The 27,992-nt window shown below is 44.9% G+C and overlaps 1 protein-coding gene across 1 annotated transcript; it reads right to left on the bottom strand.

Annotated features, from left to right (window-relative positions):
- MKL1 (megakaryoblastic leukemia (translocation) 1) lies at positions 1-27,992 on the bottom strand. The gene is made up of 13 exons (XM_010564237.1): positions 27,781-27,992; positions 13,219-13,274; positions 10,956-11,031; positions 10,129-10,290; positions 8,495-8,670; positions 7,878-8,033; positions 7,121-7,371; positions 6,594-6,765; positions 5,201-6,316; positions 3,850-4,023; positions 1,490-1,663; positions 1,020-1,080; positions 1-598 (listed from the first exon to the last, which is right to left on the bottom strand). Exons 1-13 carry the CDS (start codon positions 27,785-27,787, stop codon positions 99-101), a joined length of 3,081 nt encoding a protein of 1,026 aa, XP_010562539.1. The 5' UTR covers positions 27,788-27,992; the 3' UTR covers positions 1-98.

Raw genomic sequence — 27,992 nt, 5'->3', positions numbered from 1 at the left:
TTTTTTTTTTTTTTTTTTTTTTTTTGGTTGACTGGCCTCTCCCCCCCTGCATGCCTGCGCCCTCCCACTCCCATTCCCTTCAGTCTCTGCTCACAGAGTTACAAGCAAGAATCCCAGTGCAGCTGCAGATCGTGTCCATCAAGGAAGTCTGTGGAAAAGAGGCTGGGAGCCGCAGTGCTGAGGGGAGCCAGGCTCATGACGGGCCCCCCCGGCAGCTCCAGCCAGTCCATGCTGTCCAAGTTAGCCTCAGCCAGATCCAGGGCTATGCCCCCGGACGGCTCATGAGCAAAGTGCAATTCCGAGGTGTCCATAGGTGAAGGCGGGTGGTCCAGGATGGCCGAGCTGCTCAGCATCTCACTGTGGAGGTCATCAATCAGGGACAGGGGCTCCGGCCCGTCATGGCCTGCTGTCAGCAGCGGGAGGCCGGTGCTGCTCTCCAGGAAGTCCTCCAGCCGGCCCACGGGCACCGGCTGCCCCAAGGACACCGGCACCGCCAGCTCTGAGGAATGGTGGCTGCTGGGCGGTGGGGAGCAGGCTGGGGCCACGGGCGGTTCTTTCCCAGCTGGGGACGACTGATCCTTGAAGTCAGCAGAAATCTCTGTACAGGGAACAAACAGTCAGGCCAGGGGGAGGAAAAGCTTGGCCGAACACCAGAAGGACCCACCACTGACCAGCCAGACCGAGCCACCACCAACCACCAACTGGGATAAGGAAACTCATCCGCTGCCCGCACTTGGCTTGCTATGGGGAGTTTTCAGCCCACCTCCGGGGAATTCCAGCTCTGTCCAGTATCACAGAAGAGATGTGCCCAGGTCTGATGCAGCAGAGCCACCGAGAAGCTTTCTGTCATACTAATGCCTGACTGACATCTCCCTCGGTGCCTTAATGACTCCTGCCAATGCTAAAGGCACTGGCAGGGCCGCAGGAGCAAAGACCTGAGCCATGACAGACTCTCCACTCAGTGCCCTATAAATCCCCAGGCTCAAACCCAAAGAATGGGAAATGCTTTGTCTCCTTACCTCCACTTTCGATGAGAATGTCAAACAGGTCATCCATCTGCTGGCTGGAACAGCCATTCTCCTGGGGAGAGCGAGCACAGGATTAGCTTCCTATTTACCAGGGGAGCTTCCACCTCCAGCAACACCCTTGGCCGCTGGCTCTCCTCCCTCGCCCCAGGGATGGGGCTGTTATCTAAGCAAGAATGAGCACACGGAGGCATGGCACCAGAATCCTCCATAACCCTTGGCTGTTACTGGAGGGGAAGGTATAGTCAGCAACTGCTGTACCAACAGTCATCAGGCAGCGACTGGCTTGGGATCTCTACCTGTGGTTTGGGGTCTGCCCCAAACCCCCCAGAAGGAATTCAGCTAGGAAAGCACAGTTGTGTCTCCATTCTCTATTAGTGGCCCAGATCAGGAATCTAAGCAATTTTACAATGGCAACATTTCACCTGCTCTCCAAGAAAACCTGGGAGAAGAACTGCTCTCACCTGGGCCTTTGGCTGTTGCTTCATGGCCTCTTCATAGCCTGGTGGCTCTTTCATTGGGACCGAGGGAACAGGGAGAGGAGGTGGAGGAGTTCCAAAAAGCGACGTGTGCTGTTGCTGCTCCAGGTCCATCTGGGATGGGGAAGGGGCAGCAGGAGAGCCGGGCTGCGATGAGGGCTGTTTAGAATGAAGGCAGAAGGTGTGACTGGGGAAAGTCTGCATCAACTCTGGTCTGACAACTGCTTTGAGACACCACCACCCCCTCCCTTGGTGAGTACTGCACAGAGGTCTGCACTGCTCTGCTGCCAGCAGCCTGGCTTCTCCCGTGTACTCTGTGCACTATGCCCTGGCTGCAGGGGAGGAAGACAGATTTCCCCTCCAACTCAGAGCTGGAAATCTTTTGCTGATTTTTCTAACGCTAAAGCAACCATGCCACAAACCGCCACCGGGCTGCTTGTGGATGGGGAGAGCCTCATCTGTCCAAGTGGGGGATTCCTCTAGTGCTTTGGAGAGAGAGGGCACTTCCCTTGTTGCATTCAGCCTACTCTGCACAATATATCCAGGATCTCTCTCTTACCCACCTCCCTCTGCAGTGCCTGCTTTGGGGACACAATCAAGCTTCACTAGCAGCAAGTTTCACAGCCTGATGGTGGGCGGAGAGCACCAGAGCATTCAGCAGCACAGAGACCTCCAAAGGAAACCCCAAGTGTTGCAGGAAGTAGTGCTCGTGACTCAGCTTTACCAGATGAATCAGCACTGAAACTGCTCATAAGAAAAGTTAAAACATGGATCAGGTCTTTGCCTCTGCAGCAGTTACACATGATCCACACTGAAGCTTGCTCCCCTGGAGCAGTGATCCCCGGGAAGTAGCTGAATGCCAGTTCCAACACTTGTACGTGTTGGTGCTCTTCCCCATCCTGTTTTCCCTGGAAAGCTGTTCTTCTGTTCTGTGACCTGCAGGTAGAGGAGCGACCCTGGGCCCCGGCCAACAGAGCTACTCTGGGGTCCACTCTCTTCCTGAGAGGGGCTGGAAACTGGCGTTGTGGCACAGGCCACTGGGATGTGCTGGGAGGGTACCTTTTTTGATAAACTGGGTGAGCCAGCTTTGCCAGGAGCACCAATATTCAGGGACCTGTTGTGGAAACTGTTGGGGAAGAAGGGCTGCAGGTTTGGAGGTGCTGAGAGAGACAATATGATGTGGGGCAGCTGCCCCTTGACCACCTGCAGACCTGGCTTCTGACCCTACAGGGAGGCAAAAGGATTAGGAGAGTCACTACAGATGCCTCCACAGCACATGAGCTAAGGGAGTCTGAGGGAAAATGTGCCTTCGTTTAACTTCTGCATTTCCTCAAAGGTCTCCAAGCAAACTAAGGCACTGACCCTTTGCAAAGTGGATATCCCACTCCGACTACACTAGAAATGACTCCTGTCTTCACATCCTTTCCAGGATCTGACTTGGAAGTGATCCTCCAAGCTCTAAAAACTCTTCATAATCTTTCTGTATCTTAATTACATGTTAGAGAGAAAGCTAAGTGGGCTAGAAAGGGAGGAGATGCACAGCAGAGCCTCTTTACAGCCATCACCTGGAGAACGGGTAAAGCCAGAGGTGCTCTCTTTTCTGAACAGGCATTGCACTTCACAAAGAGATGATTAACGGGTATGCTCAAAGGCACGGGAATGGAAATCACAGCGTGTTCATCAGTACCAGAGAGTAAAAGGTCACATCCTTTTGCCCCTCTCAGAACTTATATGCCACCTTCAGTAGCAGACATACTGCCTACACCACCCTCTCTCCATGTAGTAGCCACCTTTTCAGTTCAGCAGCACTCCTTCAAGAATCAGGGACACCACTGTGAACCAAGGCTGCCCACTCTGGCCTCTCATCTTTTTTAACTGATAGACAATGCTTTTTTAAAACACCAGCTGGTATTCTGCCCAGAAGCTAGTAGGCAGAAGGGCAGAAGAAGCAGAAGGGCAGAAGCTAGCAAATTGTCAGGGTTTAGCCCCAAGCTCTTTGCTGTAAAGCCTCCACATCACTTCCAAGCGTGCCCATAGGGGAAGACCTCATGGACACTTAGCGCTCCTGAAACCTCATGCCTGATGGGCTCTCCATCACAGCTAGTTCAGCAGGAGGCAGGGGAATGGAGAGGCTATGCCAGGCACCCCTTCTGCTGCCACATTCAAGCTGAAAACCAAACACTCCGTGCAGCTGCAAGCTGTGGCAGAAGCTGCTGTGAGATCTCACTTGCTGCGATGATGGTCCCTGACCAGGATTGTGCGTGTGTCCCCTTCCCATCGCTGCTACAAACCCCAGCAGCAGGCAAAGAAAAACAAGGAAGAAAAGTGAGCAGGCAGTAAGCTACCTTTCTGACAGATTTGTTTAGTCCTCTGGGCTGCTGCTGCTGCAGGGGCTGCTGCTGCTGCTGCTGCTTCTGCGTGGGCTGCTGCTTCTGCTGCTGTGTGGGCTGCTGAGGGGTGCTTGCAGGTAGCTGACACGGTGGTTGGCTGGAAGTTTTAGCGGGCGATGATTGTACTCTCTGGAAACAAAAGGCTATCCATGAGAAGTTATTCCCCAGACACAACATGGAGAAAGGCTTGTGTTTCTTAAAGGATTTATGAAGTTTGTTCTTCCCCACTCTTTATTCTTTAGGAAATTGAGTCAATCATTCTGTTTCACCAAGCAGAGAAACCAGACTGGGGTGGGATTCAGAGTCCTAAAAGAGGAGGTAATACCAGTCTAAATCCCTGGGCTACCCATGACATCCCTTGAGGGCTGGCAGACCTGACACAGGATTTGTCCCCTTCTGGAGCAGCGGCTGGAGCTCAGGTAAGGTACCCTGCAGTATCAAGGGTGACACTGGATGCTGATACTTAGACAGCTGCCTAGCATCTCACCTGCTACACAGCAAATGCAGCCTGCTCAGTGCCTGTCCCTGACGGTAGGCACTGCCACTTGCTCTGCAGAAGGTGCAAGAAATGTAGCAGCAGAGAATGAAAATCTTCTCTGATGCCATGGAAGATGCTGGGGTTTGACTTATGCTATAAAACCTGGGGATTATTTATCCCTTCCTGGAAGAAACACTCAGAACACTTCGGTTAAGTGCTGAGCTCATGCCAACAGGGGAATAGTAGATCATCTCCGACGAAAGACTCTGTTAACACTGAAATAGTGACATGCATTAAAACAAAGAGCAGTCAAAAGGCAAAAAGCCTGCTCCCAGAGTCTGATTTCAGCTCTTGGTAGATAAGGTGACCTATCTATCACTCTGACTATGCTTTCTCCAGTAAAGTACAAGAGGTGAAATACACTCTGCTTTTTTACTACCACAGGCATAGTTGTTCTTTCAAAAACTAGTGAAATGTGGAAGCAAACCCTCGTCCTCCAAGCCTGAGATCCTGCCTGACAAAAGGCAGAACCATGGGTTTGGAAGAATGCTGAACAGCCTGTGATGCACACAGTCAATCACGCATTGCTGTACGCAGTTCATCATTGTCAAATTCCAGTCTTTTTGCTGAAGATCTGCTTACACTGCTCTGTTTTACAAAGCCATGATCTACCAGCCATCGTAGCAAGCAACTCAGCCATTTTAGTATTTACTGCGTTGAATTTCCACCGTGTTAAGTCATCCTACGGTAACCTGAACCACAGGAGCGGGAAGAGGGAGAGAGGAACCCAACTGCCTGCAGCAGGGATGTGATCTAACCCTTGCCTACCTGCAAGGCCGGGCAGCTACTCCCTGCCTTCCCGTGGGGCGAGAGGCCCTGCCTCTCGGCGCTCTGCTTGGTCACGGTGAGGACGATGTGGGTCCCTGTGGAGTCGGTGATGAGGGTGGGGGGAGGGCTGCCCTTGATGAGGTCGCTCAGGGCGCTCCCTTGCTGGCCAAGGAAAAGCCGCGGGCTGTGGGACTGGCACAGCGGCTCTGCTTCCGCAGCTGGCACCTCCTGCTTCACCATCACGGCTTTCTTTGGCACTGGGCTTGGATTCAAAGTGTCCATTTGGCTAGCGGTTGGTGCAGGGCTGAATTGGTCTGTTTGGCCACTGGATTGCTTTGCAGACTGGCAGCTCAGGAAACCGTTTTCACTCTTGACCTGGGTGCCAAATGCTACTGGGTTAGAGGCAAGGGCTGTTCCTTCTCCTGCAGCTGCTGGGGCCGGTAGTGACTGCTGAGAGCGCTTCTCCTGCTCTAGCTGTAGCCTAAGCATCTCAACCAGCTGCTGCTTCTGCTTCAGCATGCGGGTGAGTTCCTCGATCTGCTTGTCCTTCTCCTGCAGCATCTGGTCTTTGTCCCTAACTTCTGCATCTCTGCTGTTACCAGTGCTACACCGCTCTGACCTGGGTGCTGCATTTACGCTGCAGGAGGCAGACTTGGAGTTTTCTTCCTTCACCAGGAACTGCACTGGAGATGCCTGCAAGGTGAGCTGGGTCAGGGGTGAAGTCACCATCTCTCCAAAGGTGTCTCCGGTGGCCGAGTTCTCATCCCCTGTGCTCATTTGTGAGCGCTCAGAAGGAGTTGGAGAAACAGGAGGAGTCGAGCCTGTGCTGCCAAACTTCATCACGCCGCCACCGGTGACTGTGGCCACAACTACTTCTGCTGGTGCAATGCCAGTGGTGACCAGGGCTGGCCCTGTGCTCAGCCTGGCAGCTGGGAAGGCTACCACCACTTCGGCAGCTTTTGGGAGGATGGCTGCTGTGCTGGGCTTGGGAGTGGGGGTTGCTTGGCCAGCTGCACCGTTCTGCTCTTGGTAAACTCGGAGACGCTCGATCAGGTCCGTCTTTGTGCCCGAGACAGGCAAGGCCCTCAACTTCAGCTCTTGCTTCAGCTCTGCTACCTGGTATGTGGAAAAACAGAGGGCAGCATTAAGAGAACATACACTGTAACCACAACAACTATTAACAGCTACTAGAGCCATGGGGCAAAGGACTAAACTGACACTCCTGCAGGCCAACAAACCTGCACCTCAGGTACAGACTGCAGGGTAGCAATACCAGCTGCTATCACTAACTCCTGTCAGTCCACCTCAGCCCTGCTCTGGGGCAGCAACATCGTTCAGTAGTGCCCTCTGAGAATGGCAAAAAAGGGGCTGTGCAGCTTCACAAGACATTTACCTTCATCTCATCTAGGTTGGCAGGGAGAGGGCCAGGCTTGCCCACTGCAGCATTACTGTTTTGTCGCATCAGCCCACTGGAACCAGAGGATACTGAAGATGTGCTGCTGACTGTGGTGGAGAGATTGCGTACAGCAGGGGCACTGGCACCACTCTGCTGCTCTCCTGGAGGCCTGCAGGGAATGAAAAAACACAGGCATCAAAACCAAGGTGGAAAGGCACCGGAGGCCCTCAGTGTCAACAATCATATACGTTCAGAAACGTCTGGGTCACTAGCGTCACCGTAGACATTGAAGCACACCAATGCCTTTGACTATATCCATGCCCTTTACTCTGCCAACCAACTCACTTCAGCTGCTTTTGTCTGATCCATCTGACACCGGCCCTTTCTGAGGCCCGCTGTAATCTAACAAGATTGAGTGCGTTACACCCAGTCACGACACCTCACAGCCAGAACACAATCTCTCTGATAACAGTAGTGGGGAAGCGAGTGCTTCCTAAGAGAGAGCTGCCATTTAGGACCCATACTTTGGTGGGGCTGGCAGGATGGTCTGATAGTTGTAGTGCTGCTGCTGCTGGTTGAGGATCTGAAGCTGGAGAAAGAGCTGCTGCTGCTGCAGTATTTTGGCATAGGATGAATCCATGGGAGGAGCTCCCTTGTCCTGCTTTTGGTCCGGGGGAATATACTGATGATATTTAAGCTTCTTGACTTTCGGCTTCAACTCCTTGGCTTTTTTACTGCGCTGAGACTTCTCACTAGCAGACTTGGGCTGGCTTTGCTATTTAGAAGAAAAGGAGGAAGCAAGTGAGAATGGAAACACTGAAATAACGTAACACCTCATGTAAACCAGAACACACACTGGGATTTTCATTTCAAAATTCTCCAGATTTGACCTCAGGGTCTTTCCATGCTTCTCTAACTCAGGCAACAGTATAGTCACAGCACCCGCAGCAGCTTACACTGCACCATAATGCAGGTCACCTTTCCCAGCACACCAGATCACTTGCTCATCCAGTGCAGACTCACTGAGTCTAATTATGGATAACGCTGATTGTTTCAAAACATTCTGCATTCAGGATCCATTTTATAGAAGATGAATACATCATGGAACAGAAAAACCTATTAAATATGTTACAACTAGTGTTAGAGGAAGACACTAGTGAGAAATAAGCTTTCCTTCCTTTGCATCTGTTAACACAATACTTTCAACTCTAAACCTTCTTCAGGGTAACCATCTTATCTTCCTTCAGACTACAACGACAAAGAAATTACCCAAAATAGTACCTTAATGAGTGTTGGTGGGGGCTTGGCAGCAGTAAGAGCCGCTCCATTGGTAAGACTAGGGGGCAGAAGAGGAGGAGGTGGCAGAGGCGGGGGTGGCTGTTCAGGTAGGAAAAGTGTTTCACTGGAGTCTGCACTAATCTGCAGTTGGGATGTACCCTGCAGGGACAGAAAAAGGCATAATGAATACACATACGAGGAGGGGAACAGTTTAACAGAGTGCAGGAAGTGTCCACTTACAGGGAAGCAGCACAGGTTTCGAGTCATTAATTAGACTCCTTTAACCCACTGCTTCAGTTGTCCCTGAGAAGCAGCACTTCTCAGGGCAGAAAAGGAATCAAAATCCCACACCTGTATTACCCAGCTTTGCCCGCCAGAATCAGTCACACACAGGCTGTATCACCAAGTAATGACTGCCCCCTTCCCCACATGGCACCACTATGGGGGCTTTTGAATAACCAGAGGACTTCACCAACACCACACAGAGCTAAGACCCCTTGTGAAATCTCACAGACTATACCTTTTAAGGATCCCTCGGTCTCACATTTTAGGATCCTCTGCCACAAATCAGCAGTAGCTGTGAAGCTCCAAGGCACTGCAGGAGGCCACCACATTCTCACCTGAGCTAGTGATGGGCCAGTGGTGCTAGGGAGAGGCTCACAAATCCGGGAGTCCATCGGCGATGGGACAGACCCCTGGGACTCATGGCTGGCTGGCTGTTCTGGGGAGAGGGCATCACTGCTGTCCTCATCAAAGGAGGAATTGTCTGCAACCTTTGGGTAGTTCACCTGTCCAACTGAAAACACAAAACATCAACTGTGGTCTTTAAAGTGGAATAAGAAATTATTTCACTTGACACTAGATGTTTCACAAAGATAATGAAGGCATGGAGATAGCTGTGTCTGAGTTGTGCTTAAAACACCAACTAAAAATGAGAGAACAGAGCCCAAACTGGATCAGTTTTAAGTGTTTACATTCATCTCTGCTGTCAGTAGAATAAAATGATGCAGACTGGGGTGAGCCATTTCCCTTGCTTCTTAGCCAGACAGGATCAGGAAGTATAACAATTGCTATTTAACTCTCCCCAAACCCAGATCTGTGGCATGGCTTATTTGATTATCATCTGGCACCGAGGAAGAAGGTGGTTAGACAGTGTAAGGTTGAGTCATGGTTCCTTTGGTGTTCATCCTGTGTGGTGGAAGGTAGATCCCTCTTCAAGACAGAATCCCAGATTGTCCTCTGGTCTTACAAGCAACGAGGGCTATGAATTAAGTGGTGGTCCTGACTGCTATTAGCATTTCTGTCTATCTACATGTCCAGTAGATAAATTCATGTGAGTGTATATTTGTAACGTACTAATGTTTTTTAGATTACATTATCTCAAATTAATCCTGGTAAGCAGGAAAATACTATCATTTGCACCTAACATAAAAGCCACAGAAATCCAGAGAGATGTACTTCGCTCAGTCAGAAGGCAGCCACATCTCTAATGCTCCAGTTCACAAGTTCACTCTTTCTCTTCCTCAACCACTTCTTGTGCAATAGTGAAGCCAGGCTCTCCCACAACACTGTCCTTTTCCTTCTTCTTGAAAGTATTCTGTCTTGCTCACAGTTGTGTCCCATTTGTCTTTAAAGTAGCTGTGTATGTTTCAGGGGATGAATAACCACAGACGCACACAGACAGCTCAGTCTGGGGAGACGGGAAAAGAGCACTGCTGAGGCAGTGGGAAGGCTATTTCTCAGCATTCCTTTCAGCCCTTGGAATGGCACTGGCATGATTTACATCTGTTCTGGTTTATATTTAAAGGGGTTGAATCCTCTGAAGTTTTTAAGTTCACAGACAGCTTTTGTTTCATCACACCTGTTTATATTCTGTCTCCTCTCCCTGATCTGAGTAAGTCAGTGGGTTCTCCCTGACCAAGGTTGCTGACATGTTATACCAAGAGAGGGATTTTTAAGGAGAGAATCTAGAGAATGCAATCTTCAACAGTCTTTCAAGTCTTTAGGGTATGCAATTGCTTTCACATTATTCTGGGATGTCCATACTCCCTAGAATTTAATGTCTCCATAGCACTATCTGGGCCAGAGGGAGTTCTGCTTTTCAGAATCCTTGGGGCTGAAAGCTTGTGATTCTGAGACAGGAAAACAAGACCAACCAGGGGATTGCACTCTCTTAGACAGGCAGGTGAATTGATATGAAATCACAGCCACCTGTGGGAAATGCCCTCAACATTAGATCCTCCTCTGGCCTTACCAATAATGGCTTCCTTCAGGCTCGATTCCACAGGCAAGATGTTCTTCTCCACCAGCTCCATGGGACCTGGCCTCTGCGCTATCTTCTCATTGAGGTCATCTGCCAGTCTGGCTCTCTTTAGCTTCAGCTGCTTAGCCTGCAAGGAGGGTTCAGCTGAGGTCTCTGTTTGGGGGGAAGTAAATAATATGGCATCAATCCAGCAGTGGTCAACCTATGCACTTCAGCAGTATTTTACTTCTATTCAGAAAGGTAACTGTAGATAACAGTAGGTAACTGTACAGAAAAATAGTTGCAGATAACAATAGGTAACTATGCACTATAAAGATATTATTTATATTTAAGTTATAGAGATAACTACAGTAGCCCTTGTGACTCTAGAATAGGACAAATTCACTGTTCTCAAACTGATGTCACCCAATTCTCCTTCACCTTTTCGCTTTCAGTTGTGTCGAAAGATGCGGTGCTCAGCAGCAGCGCAGTACTCCCTCTCTGAAACTGAGGTGCTTACTAATTAGATCAAATCTGCCTCACTCCCTCCTGGATATTTTACAGTGTCTTCCCTTAGTAGAAGAGCAATCCATGGTCACCCTGTTTCATTGTTGCTCAGCTACACAAAACTGCACAATTTGAGTTCACGTAACAGATTCTTCTGAGAATCTCCATGCATGCAGTTGAATCCCTCCCACAAAATCATGCAACAGGCATGATCTTCTGCCCACTCCAACTGAAAGAAAGATTTAGGGTTCAGAGGCAAAATAGAAAGCTGTTAAGTAAGTAATTACGATAAAGTTTATTGTTGGTGTTTTCCTGTTTAGCATGTGCCATACCTTCCAGAATGTGCATCCTAACCAGCTCTGATCTCTCTGGCCGGGACCGGATTTTCCGTTTCAGATAGTCCTCTGTCTGCAGCAAAAATAAGACAAGCAAGAACCAATTTCATTTGATCAGACACAGGAGCAAGGTAATCTTGGACAGCACAAACAAGAGAAACAACCATCTTTGGTTGTTACTGAGATCTAAATAAACACAGAGCAGAGAAGGGGCATATCTTCTGTCCCAGAGCACTCAGAGAATGAGCTTATGCTAAAGATGACCTTCTACTGTAATTGCCTCAGTCTAACTGTGCACTACTGCCCCACAGAACAGAAACTGGAAAGGACTTCCTCAAGAGCTGAAGCCCTCTCTTCTCCTTTTATGCAACACCACTAACTTGTGTCATGGTGAAATGCAAGACATTTCTTTTTACATTGAAGATAAATGCACTGGTTCCATTGTTAACAGCAAATACTTTCATATACTGTTGGCATTCAGGGCTGACTTGTGGTTTGGGCATATTTTATTTGTTTAAAGTTATGTTATTTGTTAAGCTGAAGACCCCATGTAGTCCCTTGGCAGGCAGAATCTAAATGCTATGACAAGACTCATTTCATTTCCAGAGCTGCTTTTAGCTCTGTCTTTGGAGAATGCGCTACAGACCAATGTAGAGAGATGACCCTGTCGGGGCTGAGCACATTACCCTTTACACAGCCCAGGAATGGGAATCTGGGAACAGTGGCTAACAGACTGGTAAGTATTGGTCATCAGGATGGGCCTTCAGAGAAAATAAAGTCAATTAGAAAACTGCACCATACTTGCTCAATTGCCCACACTAGAATATTAACTTAATAATAAGGTTTTTTAAAAAAAAAGAGGAGGAAAAAGCAAAAGCCTTTAGGACATTGGTCTTGCAAAGTCCACTGTTCCAATCCTTCCACAGTTTAAAGTGCTAACACTCCCTTACAGGTTTTAATCACAGCTGTTATTTTTTTACTTATGTTGCTTTCACTTGTAAAACAAAACTTAGCCCAGCAGTCACAACAGATTTTATTCCCCTGTAGGCTAATCAGAAAAAAAAAATATCCCCAGAGACCTTCTGAGGAACAGAAATCATCAAGAAACCCCCCCAGTTAGCAAAGGTGCTGCAAGAATTGTGATGCTTGGCTTCCTCTTTCTATAGAGCCAGAAGTCTGTGTGATTTCAGTGTTACAAGATTTGGGGGAGGATCCTCTCTATTGAATTTTCAATTTCTAATGTACTGGATAATCGAGTCCACATGCAGGTAACAGAGAAACCATACACTTTCGTCGAAGGTGGCATGAGCTCCACATGTGTCCTGGTTTCAGCTGGGACAGAGTTAATTTTCTTTCTAGTAGCTGGTATAGTGTTGCGTTTTGGATTCAGTATGAGAAGAATGTTGATAACACACTGATGTTTTCAGTTGTTGCTAAGTAGTGTTTAGACTAAGTCAAGGATTTTTCAGCTTCTGATGCCCAGCCAGCAAGAAGGCTGGAGGGGCACAAGAAGCTGGGAGGGAGCATGGCTAGGATGTCTGACCCAAACTGGCCAAAGGGATATTCCATACCATGTGACGTCATGCCCAGTATATAAACTGGGGGGAGTTGGCCTGGGAGGGGATTGCTGCTCGGGAACTAACTGGGCATCAGTCGGTGAGTGGTGAGCAACTGCATTGTGCATCATTTGTTTTGTATATTCCAATCCTATTATTATTATTGTCATTTTATTATTGTTATTATTATCATTATTAGTTTCTTCCTTACTGTTCTATTAAACTGTTCTTATCTCAACCCACAAGTTTTGTTGGGTTTTTTTTCCCGATTCTCTCCCCCATCCCACTGGGTGGGGGGGAAGTCAGCGAGCGGCTGCACGGTGCTTAGTTGCTGGCTGGGGTTAAACCACAACAACATGATAGGAGCATTTAAGGGCAAAACAGACACCACAAAAATAAAAATGTAAAGTATATGGACAGTGGGGAAGAAGAATATCAGTGACTTCCAGAAATAAGTTTCCAGGGGAAATCCAGGCACCACATTCAATAGTTTTTAGGTACAACTAGTTCACTCAGGGTTAACTACCACCACATACAAGCTAAACAACACCCCATCCAGTACATCTCTGACTACACAGCGCTGTATTACATGCAGAATCTGAATGATTCCCTTCTGCATCTCATTAACAGCTACAGGATGCCCAGAACATAAGACATACTACTCCTGACTTCCCCAAAACATTAAAGACAATATTGCATCTTACCCTGGCCCGCTCCAAACTCCTTCTTTGTTCATGAAATGCAGCTGGACTTTTCAGAGCTGTTGAGAGGAAAACATGTAGAGAATGAATTAGGATGAAGTTCTCTCGCTGCACATCCCTTCAGGCCAACTAAGTTAACAGCAACTGCCTCCTGCATCTTTCAGCACACTGGACCAGATCTCCAGCTGGTGTAAAGCAATGTGAATTGCCATACTCCATTTGACAGCACAGGAGCTACAGGAACTGACCTGGACTTTTTGTGGGCCACTGGGAAGACTAATATGGGTACACTTCTAGTGGAACTTACCACTATTCACAAAGTTGGGTCCAAGAACATGAGTCAAAAACAGCCCCCCAACAAATGTCTTTTACAAGCTTCAACATAGAGGAAGATATCCAGGACCCTTAAGTAAGGGAATGGCACTGAAACATTGAAGAGATACATTAAATGGTTGGAAGGATGGGGGAGGATCCTAATGAACTGTAAATCCTCTTTACTACCTTTTAATGTCAAAGGAAGCTGCAAGTCTTTCCTTAATCTGCACCTGTGTTTTGTGTACATGCAAGGGCTGGTTGCAAATTCTGCAGGTCCACAGGACGTATATATTGCTCCATGTAAGAGAAACTATCATAAGAACAGGAAAGTACATCTGTCTGTTGACAGAAAACCAAGACTTGTGGAATTAACAGCAGTTCTCCATATAACAGACCTCCTCGCCCCCTCGGGCCCAGTCTAAAACCAGAGCCAAAACGGATCGTGTTTTAAGAAACTGATCCTCTGCTGTCCAGGACCGTACTAACCCTGGAGGAATCTCTCACTCTGCCTGGCTCCTCTGGAGCACACAAAGCTCACGTCCCACAGTAAAACTGGAGAAAGAGGGTGACAACAGTAAGTGTCACTAGCTCCTCACAGTTTTCCCGAATCCACAAGTAGCTTGTTTTTTAAAACAATCACATTGTGGCTTGTATTCAGAAGGGAAGGGAACATGATAATTTCTTTTTTTATTTCTGAAATACTCATATTTAAAACTGCCTGGTGAAGTTTCTGAATTACCATCAAGCTAAACGGCAAAGTTAAAAAACTTCAGCTTTAAAGATAAGTTGCAAGTCTTTTGAAGACAGAAAGCTAAACTTGTACAGTTAGTAACTGCAACGCATTGCATCTAGGTCCTATGAAATATAGTCTCCTCATATTATTTTTCACTTAAGGCCAATGATTAAATATTTCTCAAATGTAACTTCACAATGAAATCTCAAAAGACTGTTAAAAAATAAAAGCCCTTGCGTAAATGCAATGTGAGAAACCACTTCTAATGCATGAGTAGACTTCTAAACTCTTTCCTACAGAATAAAATGGAGTAGCCAAAGACAAAGTGTCAAGGCAGATACATGTTCCGCAAAATATAGATGGAGTCCCTCTAGGTTCACATCAATGAGGTAAAAAGTAGAATTTAGTCTGTATGCCAGGAATTCTGAACACACCAGGGCATCATAGATGGGATTCAGACTATGGAAGTGAATGAAGAATGATTGTAGAATAAATTAACAATAATTGAAAACTAACCATAGAGAGTGAGTATACAGACCCCTGCAACGATGGGGCAAATAGTTCCCGTTGAGATTAAAAATAGTTTTATACAATCTGGTTATGGAGAGAAATCACCAGAGAAAGTTATGTAAGCTGTGAAATGCGAGTGCACTGATTGCACTTTGGAATATGCCAAAGTAAGGGTAGAGAGATATGCTTTTGCAATAACTGCAAAAATAATACAAAAAACTTCACTGGCTAGCTGAGACATCAACTCCTGGTCAGTCTGACCATCACACATTGATGAAGAGCAAGCAACAAATAACACTGGGAAATACTCTTTTCAAGCCACATGAACTGCTTGTGAAATATGCACATGCCTGAACTTAAACATGCATTTCTTTCATTGTAGGCATATCACAGAAAAGTAAAATAAAAGTTCAGGTACACCTGGGCAAAGCTACCATGCAATATATAAGTCAGTATAAAAATCTACCCTGGAGACAAGCGAAGCAAGCCTCACTCGAGTCTTCAAAAGCTCTCTTCCACTGGAATGTGCAGGCACAGCAGTAATTCTTTACTCTCCCCTTCCTGCCTACCTCTGCTGTCAGTAAGAGGCAGCACATGAACTTTAAGTGACATTTCCCTGACCATAGCAAATGGTCAGGAAAGTCAACTGCAGGAGTTCAGTTGATGTCACAGGTAGTCCAGGAAAATTCTTGCATACAGAAGAACAAAGCAAGAAAAGAATCCCTGAGCAAAAAAAAAAAAGAAAAACCCTCCCCTCAAACACATAGACATTAAATAGTAAGTAATGCAAAACTGCCACAGGAAGAATCTTATAAAGAACAATTTCAGTCTCTCATGACTAGTCCTCTGGAAACAAGCACCGGGTTGTAGCTCTCTGGGCTGGCAACACGACAGAGAACTTCATATTCGACCTCTGAAAATGTCAAGAGGGCACAAATCCTTCACTGCTTCCCTCAGCAATCTAGGATGGGGCTGACATGTCAGAGGAGAGTATCCATTGTAAAATCATACTGCATTCCAAGCTAACTAAGCCTTGCACATTTTTCTGGCTTTGAAATGACTACATAGCCCAGAGCTGTGGAGAAACTCTGTTAACCTTACTATAGCAAATGAAAAAAAAAAAAAAAAAAAATCCTGTGAAGAACTCTGAAGCAGTAAGGCTCTGGGCGAGCTCTATAGGAGACCCACAGTGCAGATATGCTTTTTCCAGCTCCTACCATTGCCCTTCCCAGCCACTTGGCACTGACCCCTGCAAAACTATTCCTGCCCCCGTACCCTTCTGGCTTGCTCACCCAAGTGCTGCTTTATCCATTCCACTCAAAATTACCCATATTGACAAAGCTCTACTGTTCTCAGCCATATCAGCTATTCTGGCTCATTCTGACGATGCACACAAATGAACAGCTTGGCTGGTGGAGCAGAAGCAGTGGTAACCAGGTAGGCATGGGGCAGCACTTCTATCACTGACACAGGATTCATGTCCACAGCCCTTTGTACCTGAAGCAGCAGATATAACCACAGAAAACAGGGATGAAGAAACTCCAATCACCTAATGCTTTCTGACTGCTCTGGCTGGATAAAATATACTAAACTATTCCTTACAGTAGTTTGTCTAACCTGTTCTTGAAGACCTCTCATGAAAAAATGCAGTATTATTGCAGAGAAATTATCCCAGTGCATAGAAGTCCTTACTGTTTAAAAAACTTTCTGAATGTCTAACTTACATTTCCTTTCCTATAATTTATACTCATTATTCCCTGCCTTACCTGCAGTCACTACAGAGAACAATTTATTCTCTTCCTCTTTGCATCTATCCCCATATATTTGAAAACTTTGGTTTTCCTCCAGTCTTCTGTTATATAAAATGACCAAAGCCAGTTGGTTCAACCTTTCTTTATAGATAACATTTTCCAGACCTTTGCTTTTTTACTCTCTTTTGGACTCCTTCCATTTGATCTGCATTTTTCTTTAAGTATAGTGTCTGAAATTGGGTATATATTCCAGCCTAGGCTTTATCAGCTTTTAAAGAGCTAAACGATTATTAAATAACACTTCTCAGTTTTATGTCCCAGCCGCTTCGCCTTTTTTGTGTACATAAAATGCATAACATGTTCACTTGTGCTTAGCTCACAAACCATGAAAGGTCTCCAGTCCTCTTCTGCAGAGCTGCTATATAGCCAGCCATTCTCCATCCCCAATTCATGCCACTGACTAGACATACCAAAACGTAGAAACTCTGCATTTTCCTTTGGTTTTGTCCTGTACTTCTCAGGTTCTCCAAATACTGTCAGTTCCAATCCTGTCCTTCTCCCAGCCTACTAACCTGCAAGCTTAATAAATATGCACAGTTCCCTTGTTTACATCAAATTACTGAAAATACTGAATAGTATCAGACACTGACCTTCTCTGTCCCCACCCCACCCAAAAGCCCTGCTCAACACAGCCTCCCAATCTGACACCAAGCCTTTATTCCAATACCGTTCTCTCACCAGTTGCATATGCAGCTTCAAGTAGTCCCAGCTTGCTTACAAAAACGTCAGGCGAGCACATGTCAAGCACCTTACTAAACCCAGTAAGTGCAAAAAGGCATTTAACATCCTGACTTCCTGGGGAGGCAGTTCAACAATTATTTAGTCTGGTGGTAGGTCCAGCTTAAGTAATGACCTCTTTTTCCCCCTTCCCCACGTCCCACACATTTCTGCCTTGCCATTGATGCTCCAATTGTATTTGTACTGCACAGGGAGCTGTACTAGGGAACTGTCACCATAAAGTAACTCCAGCACCTCCCCATGGCACTTGCCCCTCCCCAAAAAGAGGTACTAGTTAACTCAGTTCAAATCCTTGATCTAGCTAACTGTGTGGCCAGCTTCACTAGCTTTGCCAGCAAAACTTTGGGTAAGCCCATGATGAGAATAGAGTGTTGCCAGAGAAAAAAACAAAACTTGCCAAAATACAACAGTAGCATTAGCTGTTGAGAGTTTTTGTTTTCCACTGTATGCAGAAAAAAAATCCTTTCTATTTCTCTTCTACTGAGATATTTGAGAATGCAGCAGTAACTTCTGCAATGCCCAATTTCAGTTAGGTACACCTTTTGCCTACCTTTCTGATTTTGTTTCTACATTATATGTGCATGTATTTTCATCATCAATAAAGTGCAGTTACACTTTCTGCCCTCACTCTTGTACCTAGGCCTGGAACAAAGCATGTTAGCCCTCAGTTATGCTGACAAAACTGTTTGTGGATTCAGATCACAGTTGTTTTGAAAGAGTTATTTTAACCTGGATTGGTATGCTAGTTTACAGCACGGCCTCACAAATAATGGTGTCAGCAAAACTGAGCAAAAACTGCCCTGCCAGACAAAGTCAGAAACGAGAGGCTGGGTTTAAGGCCAGCACTGCAGCAGGAGCCCCCACGCTGCTGAACCGCTGCCCCTGTGTCTTAAGATTGCCCCATCCACCTTGGGAAAACAGCCTGATGTTACAAATGGCCAAACGAGCACTAAAGATGGCTTAGTGATAGAAGGGACAACGGCATCACCAGCAAGGTTTGGCACAGCACAGTCCAGCAGGTGCCCTTCACGGGGCTGCACGTCCTCTTGTCCCACGCGGACAACCACCTCAACCATCCGGCAATTTGCAACATCTACGGTTAGGAGGATGAGCTTTACCCCTCACCTTTAGATGACTGACAGCAGGATGTGATTTTCCTACCACAGATCGGCTGGCTAGCAAGGATCTCATGAAATTCCTACCACATACATCCTAGTTTTTTAGTCTCTCTGCTACTTGTTGTGGAGAATTTTGATGCTTCATCACCAGAATTCCTGAAGCATTAGTATCTTTGTGGCCACACCCTTAGCTACCACAAGAAATCTCCCTGGAGATCAATGATGCAACCACTTTGTGCCTCCACCCTGCTTCAAAAATGTTTGCAGCTATACATTGCAACTACTGTCCTTCCATCTGACCCACCAAAGCTAAGCAGCAGCACACAGGACCATCTACAATGATGCACACCTTTCCATACAAAGCACAGACATGGAAGTTACTAATCTTCGCTTCAAAGCAATGTATTAATTCCTATGAAACAGGGTCCAAAACTGCAATGCACGAGTTCAGTGTTCCCTCAGTCCAAGCCACATTTTGAAGACAGCAATGCGTGAAGGAAGGGAGATATTGCTGCAAAGCATCAAACTGGTGCTGCTATAAACAGACTGAATCAAGGCCCAAAACCCAAGCCCAAATCTCCAATAGAACAGCAGAGACAAAAAACTGGGCAAAATGGTTCAAACATTTCTGTTCAGGTTTTACCCTGCAGTGTACAAAAGCAAATTTTAGCCTTCCAAAGCTTTCAAAGATATTCATATGCAGATCTTCAAGTTCCTGTTACCTAGTGTGAGAAGTAAGTGGAATCAGAACCAAATTCAGTCACTCTAAGAATGAAACATAGCAGGGGAAGGGGACTGACCCAACTGCTGAGAAAAAGAGATCAAAATATCTGTACACCCTGCTTTTGCTTATGCAGCTGACAGAAGACACCAAGGTTTGCAAGGAACCAAATAAAGGGAAGAAAGAAAGGCAAAAGGGTCTTCACAGGTCCTCACAGCTCAAGTGTCTAGGGGGGAGGAGAGGCTGCAAAACCTTCTGCAGTCGGTAGGATTGGAGGCTATCAGACATGTAGGCTGACAGAGGAGAGATGGCACATGAGCTTTCCTTGGCCCTAGTATCTAGCTCATTGTAGACACAAGGTGACATTTGAACTGCACATCAGCTGGTCAGACAACATGCAATATTTGTAGGAAGGCTACAGCTAAATTCAAAAAACCTGAGTCAAGTATTCTGCTCTTCAGTTAGATCAGTTCCTGAGGGAAAAGTAAAATCTTCCTTTGCTATGACAGAGAGAAGCTCATGTCATGTCCAAACCCGACCTCAGATATGCTGACTTATTGCAGAACGGCAGAAGGCCTTCTGCTGCAGCTATTCACCCCTGCTCGCAACCAAATTCTAGTTTCTCTCTCTTGTTTACTATGCTTTCGTAAAAAGATGAGATAAAGTGCTGCAAATAGGCTCGATGACTTCCTCTGTCAGTTCAGGGTGGGGCTCCCACCCCATAGCATTTGGTGTGTAGCATCTGGTAAGAAACATAAAACTTGAACCACAGAGCAAGGCAGCTGGCAATTTCTTCCTCCCTTCATCTTCACTCCACTTCCAAAAAATATTTCTCACAGCATGGAAGAAAAAAGTATTCAAAAACTGGGTTCCTCCCCACGTTGTTACTGTTGCCAGCACTGCCAAAGCATGACATTACAGTTACAGTGCTACAGCTTTACCGAGTCTTCTGTATTACCGAGCTATTCCAATCAATAGAGAAACGGCATGGAAGGTGGCAGCCGAATAAAGGCCATGTTAGCTAGACTATTTGGTGAGGCTCAGGCTGTTATGGAAGCCAGAGCCGAAGAAGTCCTGCCTCACTGACACCCTACCTCACAGAGCCACCCCTTCTCCTGCATCAACACTCAGGAGCCTGCACAGCTCACGGAGCTGTTGCTCCCCCAAAAAGCCACTTTCCAGCTCCCTGAACTGGGCATCTCTACAGGTGGGACTGCGGTACCCTGCCTCAGATCAGCTCAGCTCACCCCGGAGCCACGCACCAGCCGAGCTGCTTCCAACGCCTGAACCAAGCAAGCACCTCTCCAGAGCCCACATCCACAACTCAGCAAAACTGTCAGTAACTTTATTACAGCAGTACCTCCCTTACAAAACAGCTGAAGTTTAAGATTTTCGCTAGTTTTAACTGTGCAAAAGCCTGAAGAATAGGTTTGTCACAGCAAACAGGCAAAATTATTGACAGAAAGGGCTAAGATTTTTCAACTGAGTTAATTTAAACTCTAACAGATATGTGTAATTTCTCAGAAAGTTCATCCTCATGAGGAGCAAAATGGAAATTGTCACCCATGGTAACAGTTATCAGATCTATGGGTGACTGTGGCTACAGCTTTGTGTCAAAGAACATTTATAGCAAATACAGATAATGTATAACCAACTCCGTCCATTGCCATTAACTCTTGGCATTCAAAAGACATTGCCTAAATCCTGAAATGAAAAATAAAGACAACAAAGCTTCATTACAATTAGGATTATGCCACCTCCAAACTGAAGAGGAAAAGGGAGACAAGGAACTTCTACTGGGAACCCTTCGATCTGTGCATTCCTACACCAGACTTCATGCCTGCTTCTTGGATGGACAATCGCCCTTTGCAAAGTCTTCTGACAACTTTATGGAGTGCCCAGGCTGGGGGAGGCATGGGGCCATGAGAAGAAAAAGGAGAGACCATTCCCAGCCAACAAGTAAGAATGAACCCAAGACAAACATGTTTTACTCTCCTGAATTATTACATTTCTCTTGCAACTGGCAGAGTTAGATCTTTTATCATTGCAGGGATGAAGGACTAAACGCAACCTATCAAACCCCTGAGCACGGCCTTTTCTTTCTACAACCTCAGAAAGGGCAAACAGCACATTTCCATTACGAACACAATGAACTTTCCTACTCCAACCATGTCTTATTAATCACGGATGATATAAACACATGGAAAACAAACACAGACAGCTATCTAAAAATATAAACAAACCAGGTGCAGCTATTAGGCCCCTGACAATGAGGCGCTCAGCTTAAATGTACAGACTCCTTCTCCACACAAAGCCTCAAGGCTTTGAAATTGTGCTTCAAGAGAAGAGATCAAAGTCACAAGAACCAGCAAATAATTCCTGGGAGACAAGTTACAGGTAGATGATCAAATTCAAATAAAACCAGTTACAGATTTCTGTGTTACGTGCCACAAACAGAAATACAGCTGCAAGCATCCTCTAAAGTTTTATTTGTCTTATGATACCTGCTTAGTGCTCCAGTCTTACTCTCAGAGCATGACATCGAGTCTATCAAAAGTCTCACTGCAGCCTCTGTATTTGAGGTCCTATTCTGTACACAATGAACCAGGAAATAGCAAGGTTTCAGAGGTTAAATCGAGCGTTAAAAAACGTTGTTATTATTTTAAGATCTTAAAGACTTTACGGGTTTGAACATTTTATTAAACAAGTCTGGGAGTAACGATATTTACAGTCCATATGTTTGTTTTTAACTCCTTATCCTAAATGAAAGTACAGTTTCAGCTTGTTTTATGGAAAAAAGCTATGAAAGTGAAGCAGTCACCAATGGGCAGAACAGCAGACACTAGATGGCAGGGAAGTAAAAATTTGTATTTTTGTTTTGTTACTATAAATATATTCCAAAAACTATAGGGAACGTCACTACAAAGACCTGATGTGTAAAGCAGTGAGAGAATGACAGGAACACGTTACGCAGCAGAGATAGGTAAAGCAGGAAGAGCTCTTTTGGGGTGTTAAAGCAATTGGTTTAATCTGCAGTTCAAACATAACACACAACAATCCTGAAATGTCGACTGTGTAGCTACACTGCAACACTTCCAAATCAGTAAAACTCCACACAGGCATAGCAGTTCATCTTCTACCCTAGCCTTAAAATACTGTTGAGGCATTAAGAATTGCACCTGAAGTCATCAGCATGATTGCAGAACAGTTCCTGCCATGAAAAATACTACACATGTAGATAACTGTGTATGTTCCAACAGCTTACTGTCTCTCCTTTCTTTGACATACATCAAAAGATGCTATTTCGCAATCAACAGTTAAACAATTCATAAAGCTAGGTTTTTTGTTTTCTTTTGTTTCTGACAACACTTAATATATTTTGCTGTAGCTATTGTTTCTAACAGGAACCTGAAGTTGACTATATCCTCAAAGGACAGGTCTCCTTCAACTACTGCCCCATATACTATATTGGCAAGTTTCAGGTTTAAAACTGGCAGCTTCATAAGAAAATATGAACATGAATAAAATATTAAACATACAGCTATGCAATAAAGTTGGAAGTGCATAATTTTCATCAACCAAATTACTTTTTTTTAAATTGAGAAGTGGTTAGACTATCAGGTAAAGACTAAAGCAGCAGTATCATTTTTAGCTACCCTACACAAACACAAGTGTGGATGTATGGCCAAATTTGGGGGCTGAGATGTTAAAGTCTAGAGAGATGGTTTAACTTTAGAAATTCACAGGTAGCAAGCATTTTGCCTCCTGAAATCAATAACTCAAAGATCCTTGTTTTCTTGTGATGGTAGCTGTGCTGGATGCGGAAGACCAGTTACAAGCTTTGCCTCAATGATGATCAACACTGATATGCCAAAGCATAACCTGTGCTCTGTATCCTTAAATCACTAAGTGTCCCCAGTAAATGCCAATTCCTTTAGAATTAATTCTAAGCAATGTCTCACAGCTCCCTAAAAAGCAAATACTCTATTTTAGTTATACAACAAATATTAAATTTTCTCCATTAACCTTATGGGTACAAAAAAAATGCAGCTAGTGATATGAGAGGCCTAATGAGATTATAATCATTAGACTGCCTGCTGTATTACAATCATTCCTAATCGCGTGACATGTTGCGACTGAACTATGGCACGCTCTCCATGTGTAGTCTGGAGATAAAATACACTCTCCTCAGGAGAGTTTGAAACCCAGCAGCACAAGATTCACAAATCTTGCATTCTAAAATATGCTCAAGCAACAAACAGGCTGCAAGTCCAAGCAGAAAACTGCATCAGAGCATTGGTAATGCAGACTTACAGCATGGAAACACCTCAGCACCTGTAAAAACAGTCCCATTAGAAAAACAGCACAAATTCCATCATTTTTGGATTCTACATAGATTCATGCATTCTGCATATACTGCATCCTGGAATACAGTCAGAGTAGTTGGATGTGGGCACAAAAACTAGCAAACATCAGATACAGAGAAATGAAAAAGAAGCTCCTGGAAATTCTCTGCCTGTACTACAGCCACCCTCCTTCTAAGCTCTCGGTCCAGACGATGCCCTTTTCAAAGGCTGCCTGTGTCATCTTTCAGATATTCACAAAGCAGTGCTATAGAGCAACACAAGGCACATTCCCAGAAACTATCTTCTACTTCTGTTTCGCCTGCTTAGGTGAATCTGATGGTCGCAACAGCTTTCCTACAGGATTGTGCCACATGACAACCTTGCGCGCTCGCCTGTATTTTGTGTTTGCAGCCAGAAGCCAAACATCACAATCCTGATGGGTAAAACAATGGGCATGTGAAGCTTTAAACCTTGCAAAAGAGAAAAAGTGCGACATATTTTGCAAAGCAGAGTATTGCTACATTTGGCAAACGTCTTTCCCCTAAAATTTTTTGCTGGTTTAGTTGAAGATACTTTCCACATGTCATTCTACTCAGATGCACATTATCTACTGTTTTAAACATTCTTTTCAAGGGTGGAAAACTGGGTGTTTAATACTCCCCCAAAAAACCTTACAATAGCTGTAACCTTTGAATTCAATACTGTAGAAACTGACAGCATCTGACTGTTCTTCTACAGCATGACAGAGTTCAAAGTGTTGAGCACAGACAGCAGATTTTGTTTAGTTTGCATTTTATGAGGACGAGCAGATGAAAATCCCTTCTGCATAGCTACAAAAAAATGCAAATAGCAAAACAGCTTGTCCATTTGCACTATCAGAAAATAGGCCAAAACCTGAATAAATACAAACACTCAGCTCTCCTTGTTTCTAGATACAGTCCTTCTGGCTCAAATAACAGGTGTGTCAGATGCAGATGAAGACTTGCTTCCCACCTCTTTTCTATGGGCAATTGAGAATTTTAATCTTCCACTGATAAATCCTGCTACTAGTAAAAGGTTACACAAAGTCATAACAGAAAAGCAAGAAGAATTAATGAAGCATAATACCCAATTATTTTGAATCCTCTGTCACTGCTTATAAACGCTTTATTTCTTACTACAATACACTAATCTTTTAGTGAAGCGTAGCCCTACTGTAGGTGGCTGGTGGGTTGGAAAGGTTATTCAAGCGAGATTAAGTGTACTTGGTAAAAAAATGTTGAAACATTTGCCTTTCCTCTCTACTATATAAACAAAATTCCACATGGGAACAAAGTAAGCAATTCCCAGCTCTGTTCTGAACAAGCAAGCAGGAATGGTGTAACTCTCACTTCAATGTGACACAAACGTGTCTTCTCCCACTTCCCAGGTTTACAGTGTCCAAAAACCTTGTGTTGATGGAAGCCTTGAAATAAAATTTCTCTTTTAGGGCACCAAGCTGAATCTAAACACCACATAAGACTCAATATTGCAGTCAGGAGAACCAAAGGTACCAAAGTGAGTTTGCACAGTAGATAGCTTTTAATGTAAGACAAAAACTTTTAACTTCTCCCACACTTGGTTCATGGATTTTTGCACATCTGTTTGGCTACAAGTTCCAGGAACTGATCTGTATTAAAGGCTAATCTAAATGAACATATAGGATAGCCTAGTAAGACCAAATCTGCACAGAAAAACAGTTGATGCTGAGGAACTGACATCCACACTCTATACATGAAGGTGAAATGGGAGGTGTGGTGCCAGACAAGTTACAGCCTGGTCCCATGGACTGAATGCATATTAGCTGTAGGCAGAATAGTTTCCAGTTCACTTTCAACCCAATTTAATCCAACTCTCAAACTTCATTTCATGGTGCAAAGCAAGGCACAGTAGGCAGGTGCAATCAGGGGCTTCGCTTCAAAAGCACCTTCCTGACACAATGCTAATGTAGATACAACCACAACTACCACAATTCTTTCAAGAGTGTTAAGGCTCTCCAGATGGAAAATAAAGGCTGGAAGCCAAGCAGTATTTCACATGGAAAGAGTGCTCCAGCTCATTTAATTCAGCACCAAACCATCCTCTGGATTCCATCACAAAGGGCTGTGTCGGGCTTGGTTCCTGACTAACGAACTCATGAGGGAGACATGGGGCCCAGTATAGCCATGTTCAGTAGCAGATGACAGAGGAACAAGATTAAGTACCTAAATGTTTTCACAGACGGGGCAGAGACATGAAAGAATACAGTATACCTGCACATTCCCAGTAGTAAGTAAAAATGTCTGTTCTGAACTGCTGAAAGTAGAAGCAAAGCTGTCATGGCTCTGAGATGCCTTCAGGAGGAACATGGCCCCTAGTCATCCTCTGTATTTCTCGGGTTAAAAATGGGACTTCTGCTTGAAGTATCACAATTTATCTCACATCTGATCTTCTCATTAAAAATGGCCCAGGCAAATAATGTTTTAAACATTTCCCTATGTGTGATTATTTCCAGTTGGCGGGTATGGGTAAATGATACCATGACTTGGAGGGAACTAGTTTCAAATCATGTTTAGAACGGATCTGCTAAAGTAGTTTTTCTCCATTGCAGAAAGGACCTTTTCATGTGTCGCCAATATTTTCACAATGATATTTCACCAACATTCTTCTTTGGTCCGTCATAAAACTCACATGTAAGAGACATAAATGAAGCAACAAAGAGCACAAGTCTACAAAGACTACTTATTTAGGCTGTATTTTAAGCAAATTTTAGACTGACTAACTACCCTGGGTGCCTTACTTGAATTACTTGCAAGGGCCTCATTTTCAAAGGGCCCATAAAACAGACCCCTCTCAGGAATCACAAGTTTGGCCAGCCACACTTTGAAGAAAGCCAGTACTGAACGTAAGTTAATACAGTATTTGCATACATATCCACCTAAAGCAGGAGACCACAAAGAAGTCAGGAACATTTTCTTCTGGGAAGCATTAGCAAAAGGCCACAGTCACTGGGACGCTCATCTTTCATCCAAAAGCAAGTAAGTGTATTCTGTAGAAGCACGTGTATATGAGTTTCCCGGGTAAAAATAAGAGGACAGGCATGATGTACTATATCCAGACAGGACAATCTTTTCTTTTTGATTTGGTAATAGAATTTTAAGTAGGAGTCCCAAGAAACATCTTAAGCATGTCACTGCCTTCCAGTAAGCCACTTCAGCCGACAGAGTGCTGCTGACAGGTTCTCTTCATTCAGAGAGAGAGCTGACAGCCTAACCTTAACGCCTTTAGCAAAGTCTAAGTCACATCACTGTGTTGTATTACAGCATGCACCCCAGAAATAGAAGGAATGAGAAACTCCTCATTACTACAGTGCCTTCAGGTAAGGCTTGTGAAATGGGGAAGAGGGAAAGTTTTTGAAAGAAGAAAACATATACCTGATCCATTGCCTTTTACTAAAGCTGTTAAGTGAAACTGAGAGGACCTCAAAAATAAAACATTTGCTCTTTGGTCTTGCTTCAGGTTGTTACCTATATGTCATCTAGTTTGGAGGTACCAAAGCATGACAAAACTATTTGTCAGGTATCTTTTTGCATTTTGTGGGGAAGGAAGGGAAAATATACCTTCTCCAACACTAGCTTGACAGTGAATTTACTAAAGCTTGGCATTAGGCTATATCCTATGTGTCCACCCAGAAAAGTAAAAGCTCTCCAGCTCTGCAGATTGTGCCTTCCCCTGCAGGAAGGGGAATGGCTGATGCCCATATGGCTCTTTCTAGCTATGTTTTCTAGCTACAAACATAAAACAGGGTGGTGAACACCTTGTTTGCGCTGCCTGTTTTTCATGGGTTTATGGAATATGTACATACAAAGTTACAACTGCCTCAGAGGTCGGAGGAGCTGACAAACAAGAACAGAAACTGCAGCAGCAGGAAGCCTGTTAGAAGAGTGATTACCAGCATGCGTCCAGTATACAAGGCACTTCTAACATAGTATGTTCTCCAGAAGACTCTTATGCACTGTGATCAAATACAAACATTGTTTTGGAGTACAGTTACACTTGGAGCCATTACTCTCTTCCTCAGTACCGGAGGTGGCCCCGTACCTAGTGTACCAACACTTCAGAAGGACCAAGTTGGGTGGGACAGGGTGGGGCTCTTCATATATGATGTTTTTCATGCAGAAACAGAGAATCTGATCTTTCGAACCGTAGGTGAAACCATTCTCCACTCAAAAACATGCATAAAAATACCAAGACAAAGAGTTTAAGTGATACTTACGCGGCATGATCCCTTGGCTCACCAGCTCCTCCCGCGTGCGTCGCTGCTGGAGCTTCAACTGCAGCACTGCACGACAGCAGAGAGAGGGAAGAGAAGGAAACCCATCAGTGCAAGAAACAACTGAAGAGACATTTTCAAACGCATCTTGTTTTCTTCTTTGGATGCCAAGGCACTAGCGAGCAGCAGAACAAAAAGACCCCCCTCCCACCCTG

The sequence above is a fragment of the Haliaeetus leucocephalus genome, unplaced genomic scaffold, assembly GCF_000737465.1.
Source record: "Haliaeetus leucocephalus isolate CR32 unplaced genomic scaffold, Haliaeetus_leucocephalus-4.0 Scaffold0, whole genome shotgun sequence".
Taxonomy (NCBI): Eukaryota; Metazoa; Chordata; class Aves; order Accipitriformes; family Accipitridae; genus Haliaeetus; species Haliaeetus leucocephalus.
This window is presented reverse-complemented; position numbering and strand designations above follow the sequence as displayed.

Bases quoted from the DNA above. Each gene is read 5' to 3' on its own strand.
- MKL1 (XM_010564237.1), bottom strand. The intron at 6,317-6,593 runs GTAAATGTCTTG...TCCACATACCAG, and splicing joins CCAACCTAGATGAGATGAAG to GTAGCAGAGCTGAAGCAAGA. The intron at 599-1,019 runs GTAAGGAGACAA...TTCCCTGTACAG, and splicing joins CATTCTCATCGAAAGTGGAG to AGATTTCTGCTGACTTCAAG.